The 26048-nt window shown below is 46.8% G+C and overlaps 1 protein-coding gene across 2 annotated transcripts; it reads left to right on the top strand.

Moving 5' to 3' along the window:
- The first annotated feature begins 3206 nt into the window (after nucleotides 1-3206).
- Nucleotides 3207-26048, top strand: TAB1 (TGF-beta activated kinase 1 (MAP3K7) binding protein 1). 2 transcript variants are annotated; one of them, XR_014784292.1, is made up of 12 exons: nucleotides 3207-3263; nucleotides 6737-6873; nucleotides 7040-7193; nucleotides 10796-10882; nucleotides 12021-12159; nucleotides 12494-12607; nucleotides 17946-18057; nucleotides 18164-18308; nucleotides 20083-20305; nucleotides 20778-20934; nucleotides 21670-21929; nucleotides 25436-26048. XR_014784292.1 is itself a non-coding variant. In XM_084809877.1 (11 exons), the coding sequence occupies exons 1-11, from the start codon at nucleotides 3231-3233 to the stop codon at nucleotides 21875-21877; spliced, it is 1509 nt and encodes a 502-aa protein (XP_084666003.1). In that variant the 5' UTR covers nucleotides 3207-3230; the 3' UTR covers nucleotides 21878-22347. The 2 variants fall into 2 exon arrangements, 1 of the variants encoding a protein (XP_084666003.1); XM_084809877.1 differs by lacking the exon at nucleotides 25436-26048 and having other exon boundaries at nucleotides 21670-22347.

Here is a 26048-nt window from a genome sequence, read left to right on the forward strand (position 1 = left end):
ATATGTGACAATGAAAGGGTGGCCTGCTGCAGGATCCCCCAAATGTCCAATTTTTTCTAAGCTCCACCCCAACTGACCCATTTTCTCCTCTCCAGTACATCTCCTTCCACCAACTAACATAAACCCTGCCATCTTGGCACCTGTGTTTACAACGTCCTGTATATTTGTGGTTAAACAAAAAGTGAAGGTGGTAACTATTGGTGTGTCTTATCAATAAAATTATTACATTCAAAACAATTGTAATAGCAGTGTTGTGACTTTTTTCTGTCTTAGTACGTATGTATGGATGGATGTATCTGAAAATTTTGTGAGCTTATCACATGGTTTCCCTACACGTTATAGTCAACACAGCTGAAATGACCCCATAGTTATCCTACATGTTTGTTTGAATAAAAATGGCCTAGTCAGTTTCTGAACCACATTCTGGCTTGACATTGATAGGCTCCTAGAAGAATTTCAAAGAATGGGACAGAGGGAGTGTTTATTTTTAGAACAGTGAGCCTGATTTGAAAGTTTCCTCCCTGCATTTAATCCAAACATATTTTTCCTCTCCAGGGTTGAACTTTTGTTAAAATGGGGAAAAAAAGATTCTAGAACCGTCATCTGGCTAAGCACTGCACTGATTGGTTGGCATTCTGTGATATCAAGAAGCCCACTGAGCAGTTTTGGGCTTTAAAAAACACACCCACAATAGCCTATTCAGGCTTTCAAAATCATGCCATTACAATCAAGGTAAAGTAGGCCTGTACCTGCTGGTCCCTCCTCTGCCATCTCATATCTGGTGGCCCCATTCCTGTTCACATATTGGGTGGCGGGGGAGTCTGAGAGGGGACCCTGTTCTATGTGCCTAGGTTCCCTCTCCCCACCCCATGATACGGAACCCTGGTTCCACAGGGTTCCACATCATGGGGGTGGGGGGGCTACATGCAAAGAGCAGGCTTCCTCCTTCAGACATCCCCCACCAACACACACAATAACCTGCGGGTGGGGCGATGGCCTGACAGATGTAGGGGCACAGCCAGCAGGCATCGCCCTGCTCTCCCACTCCACATGATGGTAATTCTGTGCTGTTGAACACCCAGAGTTGGTTATTTTGTTCTTAATTAACAAGGCAATGAATAGATAGCTAAATGTACATAGGAAGCTGCCCTATACTGAGTCAGGCCATGAGTCCATCTAGCCCAGTATTCTCGACACTGACTGGCAGCAGCTCTCCAGGGTTTCGGGCAGGGTTTTTTCCCCCCAGCCCTACGTGGCGAGGCCCGGGATTGAACCCAGGACCTTCTGCAGGTGCTCTATCACTGAACTACAGCCCCTCTCCTAACATACAGCACTTAAAAACATTAGAAAAACTGGGCAGCCCATCAAAGATACAGAGAGAAGGGGTAAGACTCGCAACTGAACCAGGGCTCAGTCAGTTTACTGGAATGAATATGAGGAGTCATTTAAATCACAAAAGTGGGAGCAAGCCAGCCTCACTTTGCGGCTGAGGGACACACTGCAAGCTGCATTTTTACTTTATGGCAATCTTCATCCTAGGGCATTGAGAGTGCTCACGCTCAAGAGGCTGCCTTGGTTGACTGATATTTTTTAATGGGCCATAAAAGGATGGTCTCTAAAGTACAAAAATAAACACCTGTGCAACATGCTCCTGAGTAAAGGAAGCTGCCTTATACCAAGTCAGACCATTGGCCCATCAAGCTCTCGGTATTGGCTACACCAGGGCTGGGGAACCAGTAGCCCTCCAGCTGTTGGACTCAAAATCCCTATCAGCCCAAGCCAGCATTATCAATGAACAGGGATGATGGGAATTCTAGCCCCAAAACCCTTGGAGTAGCCTTCCCCAACTGTTGCCTACCAGATGGTTTGGACTACAGTTCCCACAATCAGCCAGCATGGCCAGTGGCTGAGGATTGTTGGAGTTGTAGTCCCACACATCTGGAGGGCACCAGGTTGGGGGAAGGCTGATCTGGAGCAGCCTTCCCCAACCTCGAGATGTGCGGGACTACATCTTCCAGCATAGCTGGCTGGGGCATGCTGGGAGTTGAAGTCCAACACATTTGCGAGACACTAGGTTAGGGAAGGCTGATCTGGAGGGTCGCAGGGTTCCCCAGTCCTGGTTTATAGCTACTGGCAATAGCTCTTCAGGGGTTCGGGCAGCGGTGTTCCACAGCCCTACCTGGAGATGCCTGAGACAGAACCGAAGTAGCGCTTGCATGCAGAGCATATGCTTTAACTGAGCAGCTCTGAATCACAGCCATAGCTCGGTAGAGCAGGTGTTTTTGCAGGCACACGTCCACAGTTCAATCTCTGACATGCATCTCCAGGTCGGGCTGGGAAGGACCCGGTTCCAAACCCTGGAGTTGCCGGTCCAGGCAGTAGACTCTACTGAGTTAGACGGACCAATGGTTTGACCCGCTAGGGGCCATCTTCCTAGATTTTAGAAAGAAATCACGACTTTCGATGCAGGGGAGAAACGTCATTGCTGCCCACTGCAGTCTTCCTGCCTGTGTTTTTCCAAATACATCCTTTTCAAAATGTCGCAGATCTACGGATAGCCCCTCTGCTCCCTACCCGCCCCCTTCGGAGGACAGCCTCGAGAAGTGCGCCCCACTGATCCGCAGAATACACTCGCCCAGTGTATAAAAAGGTAAAGGTGTCCCCAACCAGTCGTGTCCGACTCTAGGGTGCGGTGCTCATCCCCGTTTCTAAGCCGAAGAGCCAGCGCTGTCCAAAGACGCTTCCGTGGTCATGTGGCCGGCATGACTGAACACCGAGGTGCACGGAACGCTGTTACCTTTCCCGCCGAGGCGGTACCTATTTATCTACTTGCAATTTCTTGCTTTCCAACTGCTAGGTTGGCAGAAGCTGGGACTGAAGATGGGAGCTCACTCCGTCACGCAGCACTCGGGTCTCGAACTGCTGACCTGCCGACCTTCCAGTCTGCAGTTCAGCGTCTTAACCACTAAGCCACCGTGGCCCCCGCCCAGTGTATAGTCCCCCTTTTAACGCTTGCCATTTGTCTTCGTTTTAACTCTGACACGCGCACAAAGTGACCTGCTGGGCGGGTCAATAACCTGCAACGCCACCCTCCGTCCTCGCAGGGGCGCTGTGATCGAGGTAGACAAACAACCCCCGTCTCCATCCGACGGACGCTCTAGCCCCTGCTTCCTGCGCCTTCTCCTCTCCCTTGCCAGGGGAAGGGCGGAGGACATCGCTTCTGCTTAAAGATGGCGGCGGCGAGGAGGAGTCTCCTGCAGAGTGTGAGTAGCCCAGCCTGTTCCATAGGGGAGCGTGGGACGGGGGGATGGAGAGAGAGGAGATTACGACCCCCTGGGTCAAGGGCCCCCGGCCCTCCCTGCTTGTCTGGGGCAGGGGCGAACCTTGTCTTGGTAACACAAGGCGGGGATGATACCCTGTTGCGAGAGAGAGGGTGGGTAGGTGGGTGTGTGCAAGCAAGGGAAGGGGGGTGTTACCCTCTCCCTCAGCCAGTGGGGTGACCAGAGCCAAAGGAAAACTGGGGCCCTGTGCCTTTAATAACACCTGCGTAGGAGAAGGCATATTGGCAGGTGCAGTTTGCCATGCAGCAGCGGTGAGAAAAGCTGCAGCAGCGGTGAGAAAAGCTGCACCTGCTGACATTCCCTCAGCCGCACGCCTGCAAAAGAGTCTCGAGCTCTGTCTTTCTGTGCCTCTGTTGGTCAACCTACTCCCACCATTGCCAGTGACTGCACAGTTCAGGGCAGTCAGTCATCCCCTACCTGATGCCCTCCAGCTGTTATGGACTTCTAACTCCCGTCAGCCCAAGCTAGCCTGGCCATTGGTCAGGAATGCTGAGGGAGTTGTCCGAAACTTCCGGAGGGCATCAGGCTCAGGAAGGCTGGTGTAGGATGTGTGTAAGGTTGCCAGTGCTGGTCTCTAAAAGGGCTCCTGTACTGTCAAGAAGCTGCAGAGAAGGAAGTAATTCCACCAGACAATGGTTGTCCTACATTTGTGGGTGGCGAAATTGGCTGTCTCCAGCCAAATTTCTGTCGGGGGAGTGGGGAGGGGTCTGGCAACCCAAGATAACATTACAAGTTTGTTGCCCCTGGAGAGGAAGTTCATGCTAGCATTCTTTGTTGAGGGGTGCATGGAAGATCAAAAAGAGAAGGGGTTCCCCAACTCCTGATGTTTTGACCTCCAGAAGTTGGGCTCTACAGAACAGTGTAGGAAAAAATGATATATCTTGTTCTGTTGAAGGACAAAAATAAGGCCCTCCTTTACTCATATTTTTATGGGAGTGAAATGAGAGCATAATAGCCAGTTTGGTTAAAAAGATCCCATGGGCCCCATGAGGTGTGCTTATTCAGCATTCCCATACACGCTGCCCTAGTTGGTCTCTCATTTCCCTACATACCACAAAGGCGTCATAGCGGAGCTAGTGTGGGCTGCACTGTCTGTATACCCCAATGGCTGTGAGTGTATGTATTGGTGCAGGATTCTGACACCCTGCTCTCTACCAACTTTTTCAGGGTACTTCTCACAAACTTGAGGTTTAGTGCTAAAATACTGATCCAGTGCCAGTGTGTGTCTGTTGATTATACAGGAAGAATTGTACAGGTGTTTCCAGCCCAGGCTTGTATGATGTGGTCCACCAAACTGAATGCTGCTCATCCGCTATATATTGCAGCCTACCAGGACCTAGATCAGGGGCCCAAAGATTCTGGCTGGCCATGGTAGCCAACCGAAATTTGTGCTCACTGCCATCTCTGCCCTGTATGCAGGGTCTTGTCTCTGACATTATGCTGAACTTTATAGAAATGTTTGGAGTGCCCATGAAGTCTGAACTCAACTTGGCCCAGGGTGGGGGGTGGGCAGATACCTTCCCAGCTCCCCTGGAGCTAGAGAGAAAGGTAAGACTTATCCCTGCAGTCACAATGTCTTGCTAGAGGGAAAAGGGACACAGAGCATAGCCACTGAATTTGTGGACCCATGGGCTAGATAAATCTGGTTTTACTGGGACCCAAAAACCATTGGGTTGTCAAACCCCAATACATGGTGGGCTGTGTTCAGCCTGGTGGGTTGTGCAGGCCGTTTCCATTTGTGCAAGCCTGCTTCAAACTTGTCTTCTCTGGCAAATTGTAGTGCATTTGTGGGTAGCCAACATGCTGATATGCCAGATATTCACATGTGAGAAAGGAATGGGGCCCCTCCACGTCCCGCTCACTAAAAATCCAAACATACTAACAGGATCGGTGCAGGAGGAGAACAGGGATAATGCGAAACCAGTGATAGTAGCCCCAAACCCATGTAAACAGGAACCTCTTTCATGAAAAATGAAGCCATTAGAAAAATTCCAAAATCCATATTAGTATAATGCCTTTATTAGATCGACTCAAAGATCACACAAAATGGGCAAGTTTTCAAGATATCCGGATGTCTTAATCAGGCAAGAGGTTACGAAAAGCGGGTTGGTGGGGGCAATGGGGTGGGAGGTAGAACACGCACACCCATACACGCTAACCTGCTTTTTGTAACTTCTTGCCTGATGAAGAGATCTAAACTTTGTCCATTTTTTTGTGCTCTTTCATGGAATCCTTCTTGTAATGCTTCTGGGGAAGCTGACATCTGGAAGAGCCTTAACACTCCCACAGTTCTGCGGAAGGGCAGAGTGATGTCAGTTCTTTGGCACCCCATGTGTAAGGATAGAAGGATCATACAAGTTCCCATCTACTCTACTGGGAAAGGAATTTTACTCTTTCACCTTGCACAGAGAGCTGGTTTATATCCCCACTGTTCTGTAAACAGAGAAGAATTGTGGCTTCCTGAAGGGTAACTGTTCCAAAAGCCTTAGGAAAGTGTTCATGCTATGAACCAAAAATATCTGAACTATGCATGAAGAAGCATTTATATGGCAAAAAAGCTGGACTTCTCCAGTTATGGTAATTAAAATGCATGAAACTTACCTGGCTTTGCTCTGCTGGACAAACTCAAGAAATGCTAGATTTTTTTCTTAATTTGTGGGGGAGAGGTTTAAGAACAAAAGAAAAGCCCCCCCAGGATCAGACAAAAGGCCTATCTAGTCCAGCATTTTGTTCCCATGGTGGCCAACCAGCTGAATATGGGAAGCCCGACATGAGTACAATAGCACCATGTCCCCTGGCAACTGGTATACAGATGGACACTGTCTCTGATACTGGAGGTAATGTATAGCCATCATGACTAGTAGCCACTGATAGCCTTATCCTCCACTGATAGCCTTATCCCTGGCAACTGGTATACAGAGGGACACTGTCTCTGATACTGGAGATAATGTATAGCCATCATGACTAGTAGCCACTGATAGCCTTATCCTCCATGAATTTGTCTAATTGCCTTTAAATCCATCCAAGCTGATGGCCATCACGTCTTGTGGTAGCAAATTCTATAGTTTAACAATGCTCTGCATGAAGAAGTACTTCCTTTTGTCTGTCCTGAGTGAAGAAGGACAGGAGGAGGACAAGGAAGCAGGAACAGCATAGTGGTAGCAAGAGAAGAAGAGGTATGAGTGAGCAGGTGCAATAAAGAACATGACTTAATGAAGAAAATGCCAGCTAAGGGATCGGATGCTAGTGGGAAAGGGGACTGCATCAGTGTATATCAGCTAATTAACTGTATCACCCAGCTGAGAGGATACAATTTCAACTGGTGTCTAATAACTGATGATGATGCTTTTGGTGGGAGAGTTTTACTGGGGGTTCTTCCTTTTATTGTTACCCAGGAGGAGCTACCAAGCTGGACAGATGACTTGCCCCTCTGCCAGCTCTCCGGTGTGGGGTCAGCCCCTAACCGTTCCTACACTGCAGACGGAAAGGGGACAGAAGCCCACCCCTTAGAGGATAACTGGTTGAAATTCAGGTAAGTAGCTTGCAGAGATGGGTGGAACGGTTCGTCAGAAAACCGGCTGAACTACTCTAACCCTTTCGCTTGATAAGATTGGCTGCATGGCCGGTTGCTACTTTCAGGCCCCACAGTGAATGTCGCTCTCTTAACCTTACCTTCCCATCTCGGTCCCTTTTGGCAGAAGCGAGAACAACTGCTACCTCTACGGAGTCTTCAATGGTTATGATGGCAACCGGATCACTAACTTTGTGGGAGAGAGACTCTCGGCAGAGCTTCTGTTGGGCCAACTGAATGTGGACCATGAGGATGCTGATGTGCGCAAAGTCCTGCTGCAGGTACTGGGGTTCTTCTTTGGAGAAATCAGTCATAACTCTGTGTCCCTTTCTTTCACCACAGGACTGGGTCCTTTGTTTGGATGAGGACAGAAGTGCCCAGAATACACAAACTGATAGCATCCTTAGTTTGATGCCCTCTGCAAGCACTGTATTTTACCTGTTTATTTTCAGATATTTTTCTACTGCCCTGCCCTTCAATAAAAATTCCCAGGGTGGTGTGCATTTTAAAAAAATACAAAAGCAACTTAAATACAAATGAAACAGATCCAAAGTGTCATAAACACACAAGAACTAAAAGGCAGCAAAATCTTCAACAGTCTGATAAAAAAAAAAAATCAGTGGGACTAAAGTGATGATTAAAAGGCCTTGGGAAAATAGAAAGGCCTTTGCCTGGCACTAAAAAGACAACAAAATAGGTGCCAGATCCACCTCACAGGGGAGAGCATTGGGGTACCACCACTGAGAAGGCCGCCTCCCTGGTAGCTGCCTTGCTTGCCTCACTCATTGGGGAAACCTTTTCTGCTGAAGCTCTTCGTATATGAGTAGGCATGAATCAAGACAGCCAGATGTGCTCAGCATCTCTAAGTGGCTTCCTGGGGCCTCACTCTCCTTATAGGCAGAGATGGGGAAGGCTTTCCCTTCTCAGTGCTGACGTCTTTCATGTGCTTTTTACCACTGAGAAATTGTCAGGGGCAAAAGAGGGGCCCAGTCACATAGGGGACCTGGTGCTGTAGAGAGGCGGAGAAGCACCGAGCGAGGCTCTGGAGGCTGCAGCAGGAGCATGAAATGACTGATGAGGAATCTGGGGCTGGGAGTGAGGTGATGATGGCTGAGTAGCCTGCCAGAATTCAGGGCCCAGGGGTCACAGCAAGATGCATGGAGCAAAGTGATGAAGGCAGGCTCTCCAGCAGGGAATGCTTGGCCAACAGAGTTGTAGGTGGGGATAAAAATACATAGCATTTATAGAGGATGATTCACATTTTCAAAGTCCACCACATAACTTATCTTGGTATTCCTTGCAAGAGCGGTCGACCTGTGTTCTCCTCTTCCTACTGCAGGTGTGGCGCTGAGGCAGAGCGATAGTGGCTTCTCTATGGCCACGTGGTGAGTCTGTGGCTGAAGTGGGATTTGAGCCAGAGACGTCCTGGCTCATGGCTCCCACTTTGAGCCACTGGGCTACATCAGGATGGTCTATGTACGAATATAACGGAGACCTTATATGACAGTGGGGCAGATTAGGAGAGCCTGCCACATGCAGGAGCCTATAGGACCAGGACACCCTCTTCATATTAGAGCTGTGATTAATGTTAGAGCTGCGTTTGGTGCCTGTTGGTGGCAGAGATGTGCTTTAGAAAGGCTAGGTTGGCTCTGTCTCTGTTGTCCTTCCACCACGTTGCAGGCAAAGATGTTTCTGTTCAAGAAGGCCTTCGGCTTGTAAAATTGGGTGCTGTTGGGTGGGGTGCTGTTTTCTATTCTGTAATTTTTGTGTGTTCTTATCTGTGTTTTTAATATATGTGTTTTATTATTGCTTTTAACTCAATCTTTTAAAAAAACAAACATGTTTTTATGATTGTTAGCTGCCTTGAGCACCATTTTCTTGGTGGAAAGGCGGGGTACAAATCGAATAAATAAGGGGGCAATCCTGTGGCCCCTAGACAGCACCTGAAGGGCCATAGGATTGTTTGGAGTCCTTCCTCCGAGGCTGGAGAGAGCGCTCTGACCTCGGAAGGAGGAGTCAGAGATCTAGCCCCCCTCTACCTTGCAGCCAGTGTGGAAAGAACTGCACTGGCTGGCCTCCAAGGTTAGGAGTGCAACTGCGGAGAAAAGGAAACGGGGGCATTCTGGTGGGTGGGGAGTGGAGGACACTGGAGAAGCCAGGACACGAGCTACCCTGAGCCTCTGCCAGCCTGGTTCCCCCTCTGAAATGCTTTTGCTAGATGGGCAAAAAAAGTCTGTCTAGGGAAAATGCAGCATGTGAAGACAGGGAAGCAAAGATTGCCTCCACCGCTCCTCCTGCCCTGCATAGGATGACCATAAGCTCCTGAGTTCAGGAGCTTATGATAATTGACAAAGAAACATTTCTCATAGAGTCATAGAATAGTAGGGTTGGAAGGGGTCTACAAGGCCATCAAGTCCAACCCCCTGCTCAATGCAGGAATCCAAGTCAGAGCATCCCTGACAGATGGCTGTCCAGCCTCATCTTGAATGCCTCCAGTATGGGAGAGCCCGCTACCTCCATTGTTGTATTGCTCTAACAGTCAGGAGGTTTTTCCTGATGTTCAGCCGGGATCTGGCTTCCTGTAACTTGAGCCCATTATTCCGTGTCCTGCACTCTGGGATGATGGAGAAGAGATCCTGGCCTTCCTCTCTGTGACAACCTTTCAAGTGCTTGAAGAGCGCTATCATATCTCCCCTCAGTCTTCACTTCTCAAGGCTAAACATGCCCAGTTCCTTCAGTCTCTCTTCATAGGGCTTTGTTTCCAGTCCGCTGATCATCTTTGTTGCCCTCCTCTGAACCCTCTCCAGCTTGTCTGCATCCTTCTTAAAATGTGGTGCCCAGAACTGGACACAGTACTACAGATGAGGCCTAACCAGTGCTGAGTAGAGGGGAACTAGTACTTCCCAGGATTTGGAAGCAATGCTTCTATGAATGCAGCCCAAAATAGCATTTGCCTTTTTTGCAGCCACATCACATTGTTGGCTCATATTCAGCTTGTGATCGACAACAATTCCAAGATCCTTCTCGCTTGTAGTGTTGTTGAGCCACGTATCCCCAATCTTGTAACTGTGCATTTGGTTTCTTTTTCCTAGGTGCAGAATTTGGCATTTATCCCTGTTAAATGTCATTCTGTTGTTTTCTGCCCAGTGCTCCAGTCTATCCAGATCACTTTGAATTTTGTTTCTGTCTTCCAAAGTATTAGCTATCCCGCCCAATTTTGTGTCATCTGCAAATTTGATCAGCATTCCCTGCACCTCCTCCTCCAAGTCATTAATAAAAATGTTGAAGAGACTGGGCCCAGGACTGAGCCCTGCGGTACCCCACTCGTTACCTCTCCCCAGTTTGAGAAGGTTCCATTAATAAGCACTCTTTGAGTCCGATTCTGTAGCCAACTGTGGATCCACAGGAGGCCAGTGAAATGAAGGCCAGTGAACTAGCCTTTTCCTAGGCTAGTGAAATGCAGGAGGCCAGTCCTCATGCCCTCGTTTCCATTTTCCCTAATGTTTCTCTTTCCTTTGTCAAAGCAGTACGGGCAGCTCAGCTTCAGGCCTTGTGCCTGCTTTGTCCAGCTGAATCAAGTGGCTATAGAGCAGCCTTCCCGAACCTGGTGCCCCCCACATATGCTTCCTGGGGGATTCTGGGAATTGTGAGACTGTAATGGTGGGTGAAGTGGAAAGGTTTGGCAAGGGGACGGGACTGCAAAATAATCTTGGTGGTAAAATTCTCTTTGGTGTGAGCACAGTAACAGGGACCCATTGGAGGCACTTCTGAAAATGCAGATAGGATTGGAGCATGGCACATTTGATAGATTCTGCACAGCTGGCCATGCAAAGCTTCTGTTCTAATAACCTTCTTGCATTGACTTCCTTCTGGTGCCCCCCAGGCTTTTGACGTGGTGGAAAGGAGTTTCTTGGAGTCCATTGATGATGCATTGGCAGAGAAAGCCAGCCTGCAGTCCCAATTGCCAGAGGTAACCTCTCTTCCTGACCTTAAAAGAAACATTATTGAATTCAGGGAGCAATAACTGTGCCTTTTCTTTCTGAAAGGGCCCTTGTACACTGCTGAATTAACTTGAAGTTGTGTGTTGGGGCGTGGCAGTCTCTTCCCCATTTCCAGTGTTCTCATGTTTCAAACTGCCGCCCTCACGGGCGCTATTTGGAGACTTGGTGGTGGCCTCGAAAACACTTAGGGCGCAATCCTATGCATGTTTAGACAGATAAAAGGCTACAGCTCCCAGAATTCCCCAGCCAGCCATTGCAGCCCATCTCCTTCAGGGCTTGCTGCGCTGCTATGCTTGGAAGACGTACTTGCCCAGCCAGGAAAAGAGGAATAGCTCATGCTGGCTGGGGAATGCTGGGAGCTGTTGGACTTTTTTCTGTCTAAACATGCATTGGATTGCATCCTTAAGGACAGAGCGGTTAAAATACCTACTTGCCAGAGCTGATATGGTTCCTACAGTCTAAGGTGAAAGACACAATCAGCTCAGGGCACATTGTCTGGTCACTGGCAGTCCCAAGCTCCTGTCTTTTATGCTCAGAGCCTTGTCAACTCAGGGACATTCTCATTCAGCCAATCACAGGCCTACTCCAGCAGCTTTCTGAAACCCTGTAGGGGAGGGAGGGAGATCCCACAGGAATGCAGCTGAGATCATTCAGCCCAATTAACTGAGCCTTGCTCTGGCCTTGACAGCTAGAGCTGTCTCAAGATAACAGATACACAGGTGGGTACATTGCTATGTACTGTTTCAACTTGCTCAAGTGGCCACATAGAGCACAGAATGAAAATGGTGTTCTTCACTTAAAGCACAGAGCAAGGATACAGTTGCTGACACTGCACAGCTTTGGCCTGAATGTTAAAAGCAACCAATTCTTGTGGCACTGTAAAGACACGTGCATTTATTATGACGTAAGCATTTGTGGACAAGAGTCGACTTCATCAGATGCATGAAACATTATTCTCAATTGGCAGGTATGTGTACATATGATGAGCGTAGAAAAAAACCATTGTGAACAGCAGGCTTGGTTCTTTTGGTGTGTTGTATATAGAAATCTCCAGACGTTTTTTGCACTGATAATTTTTACACAGGTTTCTATCACCTTGTGTTCTAGGGGGTCCCGCTTCACCAGCTGCCTTCTCAGTACCAGAAAATCTTGGAGCGGTTAAAGGCTGTAGAAAAGGAGATCTCTGGAGGAGCCATGGCCATTGTGGCAGCCATTCTTAACAACAAGCTCTACATCGCCAACGTAGGTGTGTTCCTCTTCAATGCTGTTTTGATCTGGCCACTTCCTGGATGCAGCGATGAGAGATGAAGAGTAGGGCAGCTGGATTACCTCATCCTCTGTGTATGAGAGAAGTACTGCAGTGGCTTCTTTCAGGGCCACTGAAACGTGCTGCAGGGGCCTGCCCGCAATTATAGTTCCCTGGGAAAGTGGGGAAGAGATAAGACTTCACTGCTCACAAGCCCAGCTAAGGTTTTGTCATAGGGTGGTTGTGGTGGGTTTCACTGAGGACATGTGTGTGTTTTCCAGGTGCCTCACTTGTTCCCCTTCCCATCTTTGCGTCATGCACTCCTTCTCCACAGGAACAAACCGTGCACTCTTGTGCAAATCTACCGTAGATGGGTTGCAAGTGACACAACTCAACATGGATCACACCACGGAGAACGAGGATGAGCTGTTCCGCTTTTCCCAGCTGGGTAAGTACTGTGTTCCAGGCACAGCAGTGCAGGAAGCCCAGAAAAGGATGGGTTGCAATGCACAGCTGAGCCGCATCATGGAGGAAGGGCTGCCTTTGTGGTGGACGCCGCATCTGTGGTTGGCAGCATCAAGCCTAGAGCGCCCAAACTAAAAAGTTAACTCCTGTCTTTCCCCTGGCCTGCCTCAATTAAAGTCTTGCATTGTTTCCAAAGATACCCAGGCTTGGTAATTTACTGGACACCTGGAAAAAGAGAGTTCGAAAGCTGGGGGCGACCAGGCTGAGCATCTCTCTGCATGACCTCACAGTTTGGATTTTGTGCCTGGAGGTCAGTGTCGAGAGATTTCGCTCTGCTGAGATTGCAAGAGGGTAGAGGAAAAAGAGCAAGAATATATTTTCCTCCAAAGCTGTCAGCAGAGAATCTTTCTGCCCAGCCAAGCACTGTGTGTGAGTGTGCTTGGAAATCATTTTGAGTGAAGGTGTTTTCTTAGGGGTAAATTGTGAGGACAAATTATTCTTGCTCCCGCTCCTGAGAGCAACAGCCATTAGGTTGACCGACACAGGCTTCCTTATTTCACAGGCTTCAGGAGGTGGGAGAAAACACTTGGTGCCTGGGGTTCTCACCCAGCATGTGACGTACCTGTGCCTCGCCCTTGACTCATTCAAGCATCACTGGGCTCTGCTGGAAATTAAATTCCTTCCCTCATTGTTTGCCTGACACAGTTCGGTTGGCATTTGGCAAAGAACATCCACATTCCAAGTGCCTTTATTTAGCAATGATCCTTGCAAAGTATAGTTGATGGGCGAAGCTGTGCAAGCTGGCTGGCATACCAGAGGCTTTGTTGTTTTTGTCAGTTACAACAGGCACCCAGAGACGAGAGCTGCACAATTCAGTCTGTCAGGATGACAGTCGTATTGACTGAAGTAAGTTGGCCTCAAGCTGCTGTAGATTTCAGCCCTGTTCTGTTGCTGTTAGGGGAGAACAGAAGCACAAGAAGCTGCTGTAGACTGAATTAGACTATTGACTTATCCAGCCTACTATAGGGATGTCTGTTGCTGGGAAATCTGGCCCTTTTTGGGATTGCCAGATTTCCACGGTGCCCCCAACTCAGCTTGCATTTGTGAGCCAAGCCACGGTTCTTTCCCAAAATCCAGGAACTTTTTTTGTTTTTAATTTTTTTTTGTAAATAGAAATTTGCACAAATTGCGGCTGCAATTTGCATAAATTCTATTTATGTTTTTTTTTTTAATTGAATGTCCATGAGCTGGCCTGGCTCAATGCAGATCAAGTTGGGCCAGCTCACAGGAAAATGAGCCAAAGTCCAGGGGGCAGGGTAGCTGATGAAAGCTCCCCAGGTGGATTAAGAACATAAGAACCCTGATGGATACGACCAAGGGTCCATCTAGTCCAGCATTCTGTTCACACAGTGGACAACCAGCCATTGACTGAGAACCCACAAGCAAGACTCCTACATCCCTAGCCTACTATGATTTATTCCATTCTTCCCTAACCTGGTAGCCTCCAGATTTTGGGGATCAGAACCGCCATCAGCCCTAGCCAGCTAGGCTAATAGTCAGGAATCCAGGGAGTTGTAGTCCAAAACACCTGGAGGCACCAGGTTCGGTAAGACTGGTCTACCTGATGAGCAGTGACTTTCCAAGGTCTTTCCTACCTGGTCTTTTAACTGGAGGTGCTGGGGATTGAACCTAGGAGAGCCTTCCCCAACCTGGTGCCCTCCAGATGTTTTGGACTACAACTCTAAGCATTCTTGACCATTGGCCATGCTGGCTGGCGCTGATGAGCATAGAAGTCAAAAGCATTTGGTGCGCACCAGGCTGGAGAGAGCTGATCTAGGACCTTCTGCATGAAAAGCATGTGCTCTACCAGTGAAATATGGTCCCTCCCCATGAAGATTGGGTCTCTCCACACAGTCTGGCTTTTGGAGTCGGATTCACATGCCTGTTTATGTTGGAATACAGAATGTGGGATTTGTCAGGCTTGGATTCAGATTAGAGGTCATTAACAGTGATATCAGTATTTTATACTAAAATTGATTCAACTGTGGATTTTTTTCTCTCTGCTCCATCTCCTCCATCGAGTGCATGAAATTAGCCTGCTTTATCATAGAATCATAGAATAGTAGGGTTGGAAGGGGCCTACAAGACCACTGAGTCCAGCCCTTAAAGCCGTCATGCCGCATTGCTGTCCTATTCACCCAGTGCTGGCAGGCAGGCTGCTCTTGCCCACTGGGTTCTTGCTGATTCCTTGTTCTAGAATCACTTGTATGGTCCAAGATCCTAATTTCAAGTAGTGTCTGAAGCCAAATGTTCCACACAAAGTGGGTAGAAAATAATCAAGTGTCAGTATTCAGCCTCTGAAGCCAGCGATCAACACTTGGATTGTGTTGGTTTTGAAAACTGGGATCCCGCGTGCAAAGCACTATGCTGGATTTGGATGTGAGCAGCTCACTTCTCATCTACAAAGCTGACTGGATAACCTTGGGCAAGTTATCTGTGCTTAACTAGCATTTATTTATTTATTTATTTATGTTACATTTCTAATCCGCCCAATAACTAATGCTCTCTGGCCGGATTACGAACAGTTCAAAACCTAAAATGCCATAGAACAATTAAATATAAAATACAATACAAATATTTAAAATAATAAAATATAATGCAAAACAATAAATAGCACAGGAATTGATAAAACAGCCATAATAACCCAGAACTAGGTCTCTAAAATGCCTGGGAGAAAAGAAAGGTCTTTGCCTGGCACCAAAAAAATAACAAAAATAGGTGCTGGGCGAACCCCGTTGGGGAGTTTATTCCATAAGTGGAGTGCTACCACTGAGAAGGCCCTCTCTCTTGTAGCCACCTGCCTAACGACCTTTGGTGGGGGCACCCAGATGAGGGTCTCTGAAGGCTGACCTAACATGCGGGAAGAGTCTTTAGATACTCTGGCGCCAAGCATTTGAAGCATTTCAGGTTAAGATTGGTTAGATTGTTGTTAGGTATGGGTAACAGAGATACGATCAAGGTATATTAAACTGGCTCAGAGCTCTTTGGATTGCATAGAAAAAATAATCTAAGTAAGAAAACCAATCTATGAAGTAATTGATGCTGCTTTGGTCAAGTTGCTATGTTAGAATGATTGAGATATGGATTAGAAAGTACTTTGAAGTGCTACATAATTAGTAGTGGGGCAAATTTGCAATTGGGGGGAGCCTGAAATTCAGACTTGCCCAGTTTGAAAAGCTATACCCCATTTTGAGCTGGGCTTAGAATCCTTTGAAAGTAGGTCCAGCATGAAATAGAGCTCAACCCCTGCTGCTAGCCAGCTCTCCCTGATGGCGTCATCCCCCGACACACACCCTTCCTGTGCAAACCTCTACTTCTAAGCTCTGTCTGTTACTCCTCTCCTTTCTCAGAGGTAAGTGTGTGTGTGTGTGTGTGTGTGTGTGTGAGAGAGAGAGAGAGAGAGAGAGAGTGTCTTAGGAAGCAGGGAAGGACTGTTGGGAGGGGAGGGGGACATTTCACCAGTTTGATTTGTTTGATCTTTCTTAAAAAAACGTGATGACCCTTTTTTGAAGCATTTTCCAGGAAAGCTTTTTCTATGCTGGCTGGGAGTGATGGGACTTGCAATCCAACACATGCGGAGGGGACATGCGGTCAGGGAGAGCTGCCATATAGTATGAAAATAATTGACTTGTGCAATAATTGCTACCTAGAGGACAGTCTTTTATAGCCTCTGATAATAATTGGGTTGTGCCTTGAAATGTGAGGGTTATTTAGAAACTCCTTTCCCTGATCAGGGTTCTGCTCCACAGAAAACCCTGCCTGCCTACATTGGGGTTTGCACCAAATGTTGGTTAGGAGACCCAGGAATTCTGTTGGAATAAATATGTACATGTGGACTGAAACGCAGGCAGCCATGTTGGCCCATTAAGCGGGGGGTGGGGGGGAATCCAAACAGGAGCAGCAGCACTATGCTTTTATTAGGGCCTGCTGAAAGTCACAAATGTGTGAACTTCTTTTCAGGTTTCACGGGGTTTCATATTTTCTTCAGAAGGGATATTAATCCAAAAGAGGTTGGAGAAGTATTTCTGGTGAAGAGCGTGGTAACGGCCCATGTACAGTATGCGACAGGCTTTAGATTGGCCTTCCCCAACCTGGTGCCTTCCAGATATTTTGGACTTCAACTCCCATCAGCCCCCACCAGTGTGGCTTATGTTCAGGAATTCTGAGAGATGTAGTCCAAAACCATCTGAAGGCACCAGGTTGGTGAAGCCTGCTTTAGGTGGAACAATAGACTCTTGTGGCACTGTGAAGACTAACATGTTTATTGTAGCATGAGCCAGCCTTCCCACCTGGTGCCCTCCAGATGTGTTCCTCCCAGCTCCCAACATCTCCAGCCAGCATGGGCATTGGCTTGTAGTTCAGCTTGCATAAAGTGTCATCCTCAATGGGTAGGTGTATATATTGAAACAAAAAAGTGTTATAGACCAGCCTTTGCTAACCTGGGGCCCTCCAGGTGTCTTGGACTTCAACTCCCAGCAGCCCCAGTCAGCATGGCCAAATATCAGGAATGCTGTGTGGTGTAGTCAAAAACATCTGGAGGATACCCATTGGGCAATGCTGTTATATATACACACACACGCACACACACAGAGGTGTAGAAAAATATGTGTATCTACCTGCTGGGGATATCACTTCATGCATCCATGGAAGTGTATGCTAAATGGCAATTCAGAAACGTCTTTGCTAGCTAAGGGGGCTCCTCCTGCCCTGCATTTTTGTTAGATGGACTTTTTCCCTATCTAGCTGGAGCTCTGTGGAGTAGAAGGGAAGGAGGCTGTGGAGGCTGGAGGATTCTTTGTCAGCCTGCCTCCCCAGACCTCTGCCCTCCCCACCCACAGAACCGCCCCCTTTCCCTCTCCAAGGTCACCTTTGCTCATACTCCTGTATCTGAGGTCGGAGTGCCGTCTCCAACCTTGGATCCAGGAATCCAAACTATCCTATGGTCCTCCAGATGCTCTCTAGGGGCCATAGGGTTGCTCTCTAACTTAACTCAGTATTTGCTAAATGCAAAAGATCTCTGGTCACACCAAAGAAGCAATAGCTGAGTGTGTGCGTGCTTTCTTTCATGTGAATAATTTCCAGTGGAAAACTTCTCTCTGTCCTCCATTCCTTATTGTGTCCATGGTGTTTTTCCTCACTCACTAGCTTTTCTTCCCAGCTGACATGTCTGTTTAGTTGGGGGCATTTCCCTCTTCCAGTCTTGGAATGCAAATACATGACACATGTAGCCTATGCACCAAAGTTGGTTCTTTATCTCACAGGTTTGGATGCTGCAAAAATAAAGCAAGTAGGAAACATCTGTGGGCAGGAGAGCACCCGGCGCATTGGGGATTACAAGGTCAAATACGGCTACAGTGATATTGAACTTTTGAGGTGAGCCAAGACCTGATATGCCTGTCTCCTCTTTTCCTGCTTTCGGTTTGAGGGCAAGTTTTTTCCGCTGCTCTGTCCAGTACTAACTCTGCTTTCTCTCTCGAAGTACTGCAAAATCTAAACCAATCATAGCAGAGCCTGAAATCCATGGAGGGCACCCACTGGATGGAGTCACAGGCTTTCTTGTTCTGATGTCAGAAGGGCTCTACAAAGCACTGGAAGCGGCTCACGGGCCGGGGCAAGCCAATCAAGTAAGAGCTCCGGGGCAATGTAAAAAATTGCCCTTTGCATCATCTTAATTTCTTCAAATTGATTGTGTCTGTATAGCGTGGTTAGATGTATGGACCAATTACATCTGCATTCTAGAGTGACAGAAACTGTGGCAAGTTTCAAATGCCTTTTGAAAACTTACTTGCTTACACAACCTTTCGCTGACTCTTTCGTATGTATGTATGTATGTATGTATTTGTGACATTTATATACTGCTGAATATCAAAAATCTCTCAGCGGTTCACAATATTAACACACAATATTAAAAACACAACTTTAAAACACAGCATTAAAATGCAGCATTAAAAACACTTCCAACTACAGTAAAAAAATCAAGGAGCAGTAAAATGGAGCAGCATAATTAATTTACTTGTAAAGGACTGTGACACTGCCCTGTTTTACTATTTGTTGTTTCACCTGTAATGTGTTTAATTCTTACTCTTCTATTGTTTTTATATTGTATTATATATGCATTTTGGGGTAAACCATCTAGAGATTTTATGTTAAGCAGAATATAAGTATTATACATAAAATACATAAGTAAACCTGCCCTGGAGTGTCTTGAGCCCATAATCTTCTCTGGTTCAACATTGTAGCCATAGAGTCACCCAATTTAATAGCTACATGTACATGAAATCCAGAGTGTATGAGAAGGCAGGGAAGGGTAAGAAGATTCGAAGGTCCTTCATCTTCAGGGAAGCAAACCCATGTTGCCCTGGGGGAAACATTCTCTCTTCCTGACATTCAAGTCTACTAGAAGGAACTGCAAGGGCTCCCCTTCCCTCTGTTGCCAGTGATTGGCAAGGAAGGAAGGAGGCAAGAGAAGTTACCTTTCTAAAATTCTAATTTTTCAATAAAATATATGTTTAGAGTTGCAATCCAGAAGGTGGATGCTACTGCGAGCAAAGGTGATGCTAATGGAGACCTGAGGATGGTTTGCTTATTTATAGGAGTGTTGTGAATGCTTTCTCCACAGTAGCACATTTCTTTCAAACAGCCTGACAAATGCATGTTGGGTTACCTCTTGGAGACTTCCCTTACGTCGGATACTGGCCTTCAGGTGTTCTTCTAACTCTTTGGGAGGTGCTTATCTCTGTGAGCAGCCTCCACACAGCTGTAATAATATTTAAAGGGCCCACCCATTGAGGCAGGGCCTAAATATGTGGCTCTTTTCCCATGGAACCAGTCAGTGCATGCATACTCCTCTTGGTAGTGTGCCAATTCCATGGTTGGGACCTGCCCAGTCTAACAGGTAGCTGGGGTGTTTAAAACAGGGGTGGGGCATCTCTTTCAGCCAGAGGGTGGAATTCAATTTTTGAGAAGCCTCATTCCAGTGGTGGGTAGGGCCAAAACCACCAAAAGATATACCAGCTTATTGTAACTCAAAAGTTCATACTGTCAGTAGCTAAGCCTTAGGGGAGGCATTTCAGCCTTTTAGAATGCAAAAAACAACTGAGCAAAAGCTGGGAAACCACTATATAATCAGAGAACAATCAAGGGAAAGGAGATGAGGTCAGAGGAAGGGTGTGTGTGGCCATCTGGGGAACCCGGGACGCCTGGATGAGGCCCCCTGCCCCGGGACGCCTGGATGAGGCCCCCTGCCCCGGGACGCCTGGATGAGGCCCGTGGGCTTCAGGTTCATCTACCCTGGACTGCACAAGAGCTGTCCACAAGTAAGCGGCTCCCACATGGCTAGGAGAACAACCAAAGGGCACTGAATAATTGCACCTTTTCCCTAAACACGTTCCTTTCCAGGAGATTGCAGCCATGATTGCTACGGAGTTTGCCAAGCAAACCTCACTGGATTCTGTGGCTCAAGCAGTTGTGGATCGAGTGAAGCGTATTCACTGTGACACGTATGCCAGTGGTGGTGAACGGTCCAAGTTCTGCTCTCGGCATGAGGACATGACGCTGCTGGTGAGGAATTTCGGGTACCCGCTGGGCGAGATGAGCCAGCCCACACTGACCCCAACACAAGGTATGGGGGAGGTAAAAATGTGTCCATGTCAGAGAGAGAGAGATCAAAGCTACTCTGTCCAACCAGTGATGATCTATTGCAAGGATGGGCAACTTGTGGCCCTCCAGATGTTTTGGTCTACAACTCCCATTAGCCCTAGTTGGCATAACCAGTGGTGAGGAATTACGGGAGTTGTCGGCTGAAACGTCTGGAGGGCCACAAGTTGCCCACCCGTGATCTATTGTCTGAAAGGGAACTCGGTGCCAAGATTGCATTGATGAAATTGGCGTATTCTTTTTGAGAGAATCTTCTTTGTCTTAGGGAAGTGCAATGTAGAACCCAGTAGTATGTAAGCCACTCACCACTGGGTTATGAGAGCATGATGCTCAGTGATCTCCCGGAAAACTCAATTGCAGAAGGGCACAGGCATGGGGGTTTCCAAGCCCCCTCGCCCATCCTCGTGCCATAATGTACTTTTATTCCACGTCTCCAGGTGGCCGGGTGTATCCTGTATCAGTGCCATACTCCAGTACCCAGAGCACCAGCAAGACCAGCGTAACGTTGTCCCTTGTCATGCCTTCGCAAGGCCAGATGGTCAATGGTGCCCACAGTAGCTCCACGCTGGATGAAGCCACACCCACCCTCACTAAGTAAGTGTCATGCGCTCAGACTTTTTGTCTTCCTTTACCCTTATAGCTGGAATGTTGGAAGCAGCAACATTTCACTTCCTGCTTTTTAACGCTAAACTTTGCAGACCTTCCCATTTGCAGCACTGGCTTCATGTTCCTACGCACTTCTAGCATGGTATCGCAGCCTTCCCCAACCTGGTGCCCTCTAGAGGTCTTGGACTTTAACTTCCACCAGCCCCAGCCAGCATGGTCAGGAATGCTGGGAGTTGTAGTCCAAAATATCTGGAGAGTGTAGCTGCCGTTGTGTATCTGAATCTGAGTTACCTAAATCTAATATATCGCCTGTGTAGTGCCATGACATTATAGCTGTTTCTAATCAGTGAGACTCATTTATCCTAATGCCAGATTATCCAGATATTTTAGATGTGTCCCAGACTATTCAGATAAATGAGGTAGTGTATTGCCTAAATAGTAGTAGCCTAGGTAATATAAGCCTAAGACTCAGGTACTGGCAACAAGAGATTTAAGCTAAAATATGCTGTCATTTCTGGCATATTGGCCCCTGCTCCTTTTGCCTTCACCCTGCCCACCACTGGGATGTGACCCCTAAGAGTTTCTCCAAAATGAAATTTGGCTCTCAGGCTGGAAGAGGTTCAACACCTCTGCCATAAATTGTATTTACTGTGCCACTTGTGCTGATTGAAGTGAATGTGTGCCTCTCTCTCTCTCTCCCCCTCTCCCTCGCTGCATCTGCAGTCAAAGCCCAACAGTGACCCTCCAGTCTACCAACACTCACACCCAGAGTAGCAGCTCAAGCTCAGATGGGGGGCTCTTCCGTTCCCGCCCCTCTCACTCTCTCCAGCCGGATGAAGATGGGCGTGTTGAGCCCTATGTGGACTTTGCAGAGTTCTACCGCCTCTGGAACATGGACCACAGTGAGCAGGGGGCACTGACTGTATCATAATGCATGGAGATCAACCCCCATGAACTCCCATCAGATGGGGAAATGGATACAGGTGAGGCAGGAACAGTTCATCTCCTTGCTGGCCACATTCTGCCATAAAGCATGATCCTCTTTTGGAGGACAAGGCTAATGTTGGGACAGGTTGCTGATACGATGTTTCTCATCTTGTTGGGCATGTTACCCTGTTCTGATTGCCACGTTCACTGTGAAATTTGTCGGCATCAGAGAGGGTTGTGAACCCTAGCATTCTAGAGAGTTGGCAGTCAGGGCTCTGTTGTGGAGAAGACGACAAGTGTCTGTCAAGGGATGTACATTGTGTGTGTATGTATATGTGTGTGTGTGTGTGTGTATGTGTGTGTGTATATATATATCAAGATTTAGGGCTGGAAATACTGCATCATGATACTGATGTATTAACTCCATGAAATATACCTCTGTTTTGCAGAATAAATGGTAACTTATAGCTACTCCTTTTGTTTCTGTGAAGTGAATTTTAAATGGTCACCCATAAGGGTGTATGAATGCCTAGTTCCCTAAAGTGCAGGGCTCCTGATGGATCTGTGTCCACCTGATTTTGGTTATCTTTGGCGCTCAACTAGTGGAGTCACATGCGAGGGAGCAGGCTATACCCTTGCGTTCATATACATATACATACACAAACACACATACACACAGCTTCTCAAGAAGGTGATCCATTGCATCAGCTTCAGCTGGCCCAGCTGTCATTTCCAGTGGAGGTGCAGTCTGAGAAGCAACCTTGTGAGGATCTAGTCTTCTGGTTTGGTACCCACTAAGCCACCATTAAAAGGTTCCTTAATACCTAAACTTGGAGTGGGGAGAGACAGGCAACCTCAGATCTAGCCTGCCTTCTGTCTCCTAGCTGAGTAGCTAGAAGATCTCCTCTGAAGAAGTGACATCCAACATATGCCCTAAAACACTGCTGACAATTATAGGGAATGGTTCTTTCAAGATGACATTTTGTGGACATTAAGTAGAGGATAGAATGATTCACCTTTGCCCTGTGAGATACAGTAAAGGTTGTTTACCATCCCCTGTAACAGCTACCCTCCTAGCTCTCTAGTTGGTCAAGATGGGCCTTGGATTGAGACACGCAGGGCTCAGGACATCTCTTTCGCACATTTTACTTTCCCAAGGCATTGTTTTAGGACCATCAGAGTAGTTGCAGTACAAAAAACAGCATCCAACCATCTTGCCCTGCATATACTGTTTCTGATAGGATCTGGCCTGAACATGAGTGGGGAATTCATTCTATTTCAATAACTCTTTACAAAGTACACACATACACTTCTAAGGTCTATGCTATTAAAGGGAACTAGGTTTCTGCTATTTGTGATGTGGGTTAACACATCTTCATTCTTCATGGTTTACCAGTTGAAGAAGGGAACGATGTTAGTTTAACTCAGATGATTAGAGCTAGTGAGTGTCCAAAGCACATGCATAATCCAGTTCAGGATCCATCTAGGCTCATGTTTTTGTAGTTCACAGGCAGATGTAGCACCAGTGACATCCCCCTATTTTCTGTCCTGTTTTCTTGGGCTTTTGAGGATACTGTGATGATGACCTTCATTTGGAGGGTATTACCTTTGAATTGAACATTCACATCTGAAAGATGTTTGCCCTTTTCCTAGGCAATCCTTAAAAGCATCCAGATAGTACATTATTGGTTACCTTAGTTGAGTCATGACCTGAAAACCTTCCAAGGCACTCAGGGACAGACAGTAGGTTAGAGATAAGAAACAGCAGGCCTGTCTTTATGGCAGATTGGCTAGAGACGAGCAGAACAAGATGTGCTGTACTTATCTAGTAATGCCTGCCTAAAGACTGACAAGGGTGCCATTTATACTAGTGACCTGAGGGCTAAGTAGTTAGAGGAGGGAAGGAAAATGCTGGCGGGACATCATGATATGTCCAATGAACCTAATTTAGGGAGGTAGCATTCAGTAAAAACTTTAGCCCTGGCTAGAACAATGCACATTTCCTAGCCAATTATTTATTCCGAACAGCCGGAAGCCTTGAAACCACTGTCCTTCGTCCATAAAATCTGCTCATGCTCATTCTGCTGGGAGCTGGAGGTATCTCAAGGCTGGATATAAATGTAATAAATGAAATAAAGGCTATCCTGAAAGCTTGGAGCTGCTAGGATCTAGTACCCAGTTTTGGGTCCTTGGCTGGAAAATGTTTCCATAGGGCCAATTGTTTTAATTTATTTAAAAGATTTGTATAGCACCCTTCAGCAGAGCTTCCAGAATGGTTTACAAAAGCAAGATAAATACACAAAATATAACAAAACATTAAAAAGGGAAAACACATGTAGGGAGCAATCTTATGGCTGCTTGTCAGTGGCTAGACGGCCATAGGATATCTGGTTTTCCAGGAACTGACCTTGATTGTGCTCCAAGGTCAGTTCCCGGAGAACCGACCTCCCCCCACTTCCACGCTGCCTCACAGGCAGTGCGGAAAAGCCCTGCGTTTCGCGCTCGCACGAGGAGCGCGGAGCGGCCAAAATGGGGCATTCCGGGGCGGGGAGGGTCATATGGCTGCCTCCTTCTCCGCTCAGCCCTCCCGCAGCTAGACAGCCGCAATCGGCTGTCTAGCCAAAAATGCAGGGCAGGAGGAGTGCGGAGGGAACGATCCTCTCCGTGCTTCTCCTACCCTGCATTGGATAGGCGGTCGCCTCCGAGTTTGGAGGCAGCTTCCTATCTGCATAGGATTGCACCCTTAAAAGCGTGGATGAATAAAAACCCCTCTGGCACCACAAAGAAGCAGTGTTGACATGAGGTGGGCCTCTCTGAGGTGGGAATTCCACAAATGGGGTACTTCTATTGAGAAGGCTCTCTCTCTATCTGGTCATCACATGCCTTACCTCAGATGGAGGAGGGGACAGATGGGAGCTGCCAAAGATGACCTCAATGCACAGGTAGGTTGGTACAGGAGGTGTTCCTTCAGGTACCAAGGTCAGAAGTGATACAGAGCTTTTTGAAAAGTACTCACCAGCACGTCGAATTGTACTCAGAAACAGGTGGGAAGCCAGTCAAAGTGTATTTTTAATACTGCTCATTAAATTATACAGCTGCATTCTTTGTTATTTAATATGACCCATGACTTTAACATAGACTTCATAGCTTCAGTTAGACACCATTTTACATAAAGTAGTGCTATACTCCCTGAATGAATAGATTCATATAACACCCAAGCAACAATTCTGGATTTTTTTCCCTGCCTAAATAAATGTATTGACAAGTACTCCACCTGCAGTGGGACAGTTTCTCCATAGTTACAGGTTGTTGCAATTTATCAATTTCTATGAGTAAAATGCAGGGTAAATTAACATTCAAAAACAGTTATCCTATCAGTAGATGCATTTTCTGGTACATAAAGGCATCTTAAAATAATAATAAAAAAAATTCCCACTGAACGCTTCAAACAATACAAAAGGAGATAAAGTGTGTATTTGTGTATGTATGTATGTGTCAATTCATTATATTCATAATATTAAAATACTATTTATTTATTTATTTATTTATTTATTGCATTTAGACCCCGCCTTTCTCCCTCTCGCAAGGAACTCAAGGCGGCTTACATTATCCTCCTCCTCACTGTTGTATCCTCACAACAACAACCCTGTGAGGTAGGTTGGGCTGAGAGTCTGTGACTGGCCCAAAGTCACCCAGTGAGCTTCCATGGCCAAGTGGGGACTAGAACCCGGATCTCCCGGCTCCCAGTCCGTCACTCTCACCACTACACTACACTGGCTCTCATTACAAAATATACAAAATATTTCATTGTATATCTTATAAGACTCACCAGATCAAATTAAGCTTATCAAAAAATAATATTAATTATATATGAATGCCCTCAGAAGAATAGATACCTCAGTAAGGCATATAAATAATTAAAGAAAATGCTAAATGGTAGATCAGGTACGGCATTCATTGATAAGTAATATCAGTTCATTGGAAGCTAGTTTTTAACCTATAACAATTATGAATTAATCAGACGGTCAAAGTATTTCCCCTTCCACACAAGAAAAGAAAAAGTCACAAATTAATCAGTAAATCATAATAATTAACTGTCAATTTATAACACATGGTATGAATTAATGAAAATTGGTCACAAATAATCAGAGATAATCAGAAAATCCCCTCCAGAT

Source organism: Heloderma suspectum, chromosome 7 (genome assembly GCF_057233095.1).
Source record: "Heloderma suspectum isolate Gila_16-S chromosome 7, 16-S_ref, whole genome shotgun sequence".
Lineage (NCBI taxonomy): Eukaryota > Metazoa > Chordata > Lepidosauria > Squamata > Helodermatidae > Heloderma > Heloderma suspectum.

Coding starts and splice junctions, on each gene's coding strand:
- TAB1 (XM_084809877.1), top strand. CDS start 3,231: ATGGCGGCGGCGAGGAGGAGTCTCCTGCAGAGT. Junction 18,058..18,163: donor AGTGATATTGAACTTTTGAG/GTGAGCCAAGAC, acceptor TCTCTCTCGAAG/TACTGCAAAATCTAAACCAA. Junction 20,306..20,777: donor CACACTGACCCCAACACAAG/GTATGGGGGAGG, acceptor CCACGTCTCCAG/GTGGCCGGGTGTATCCTGTA.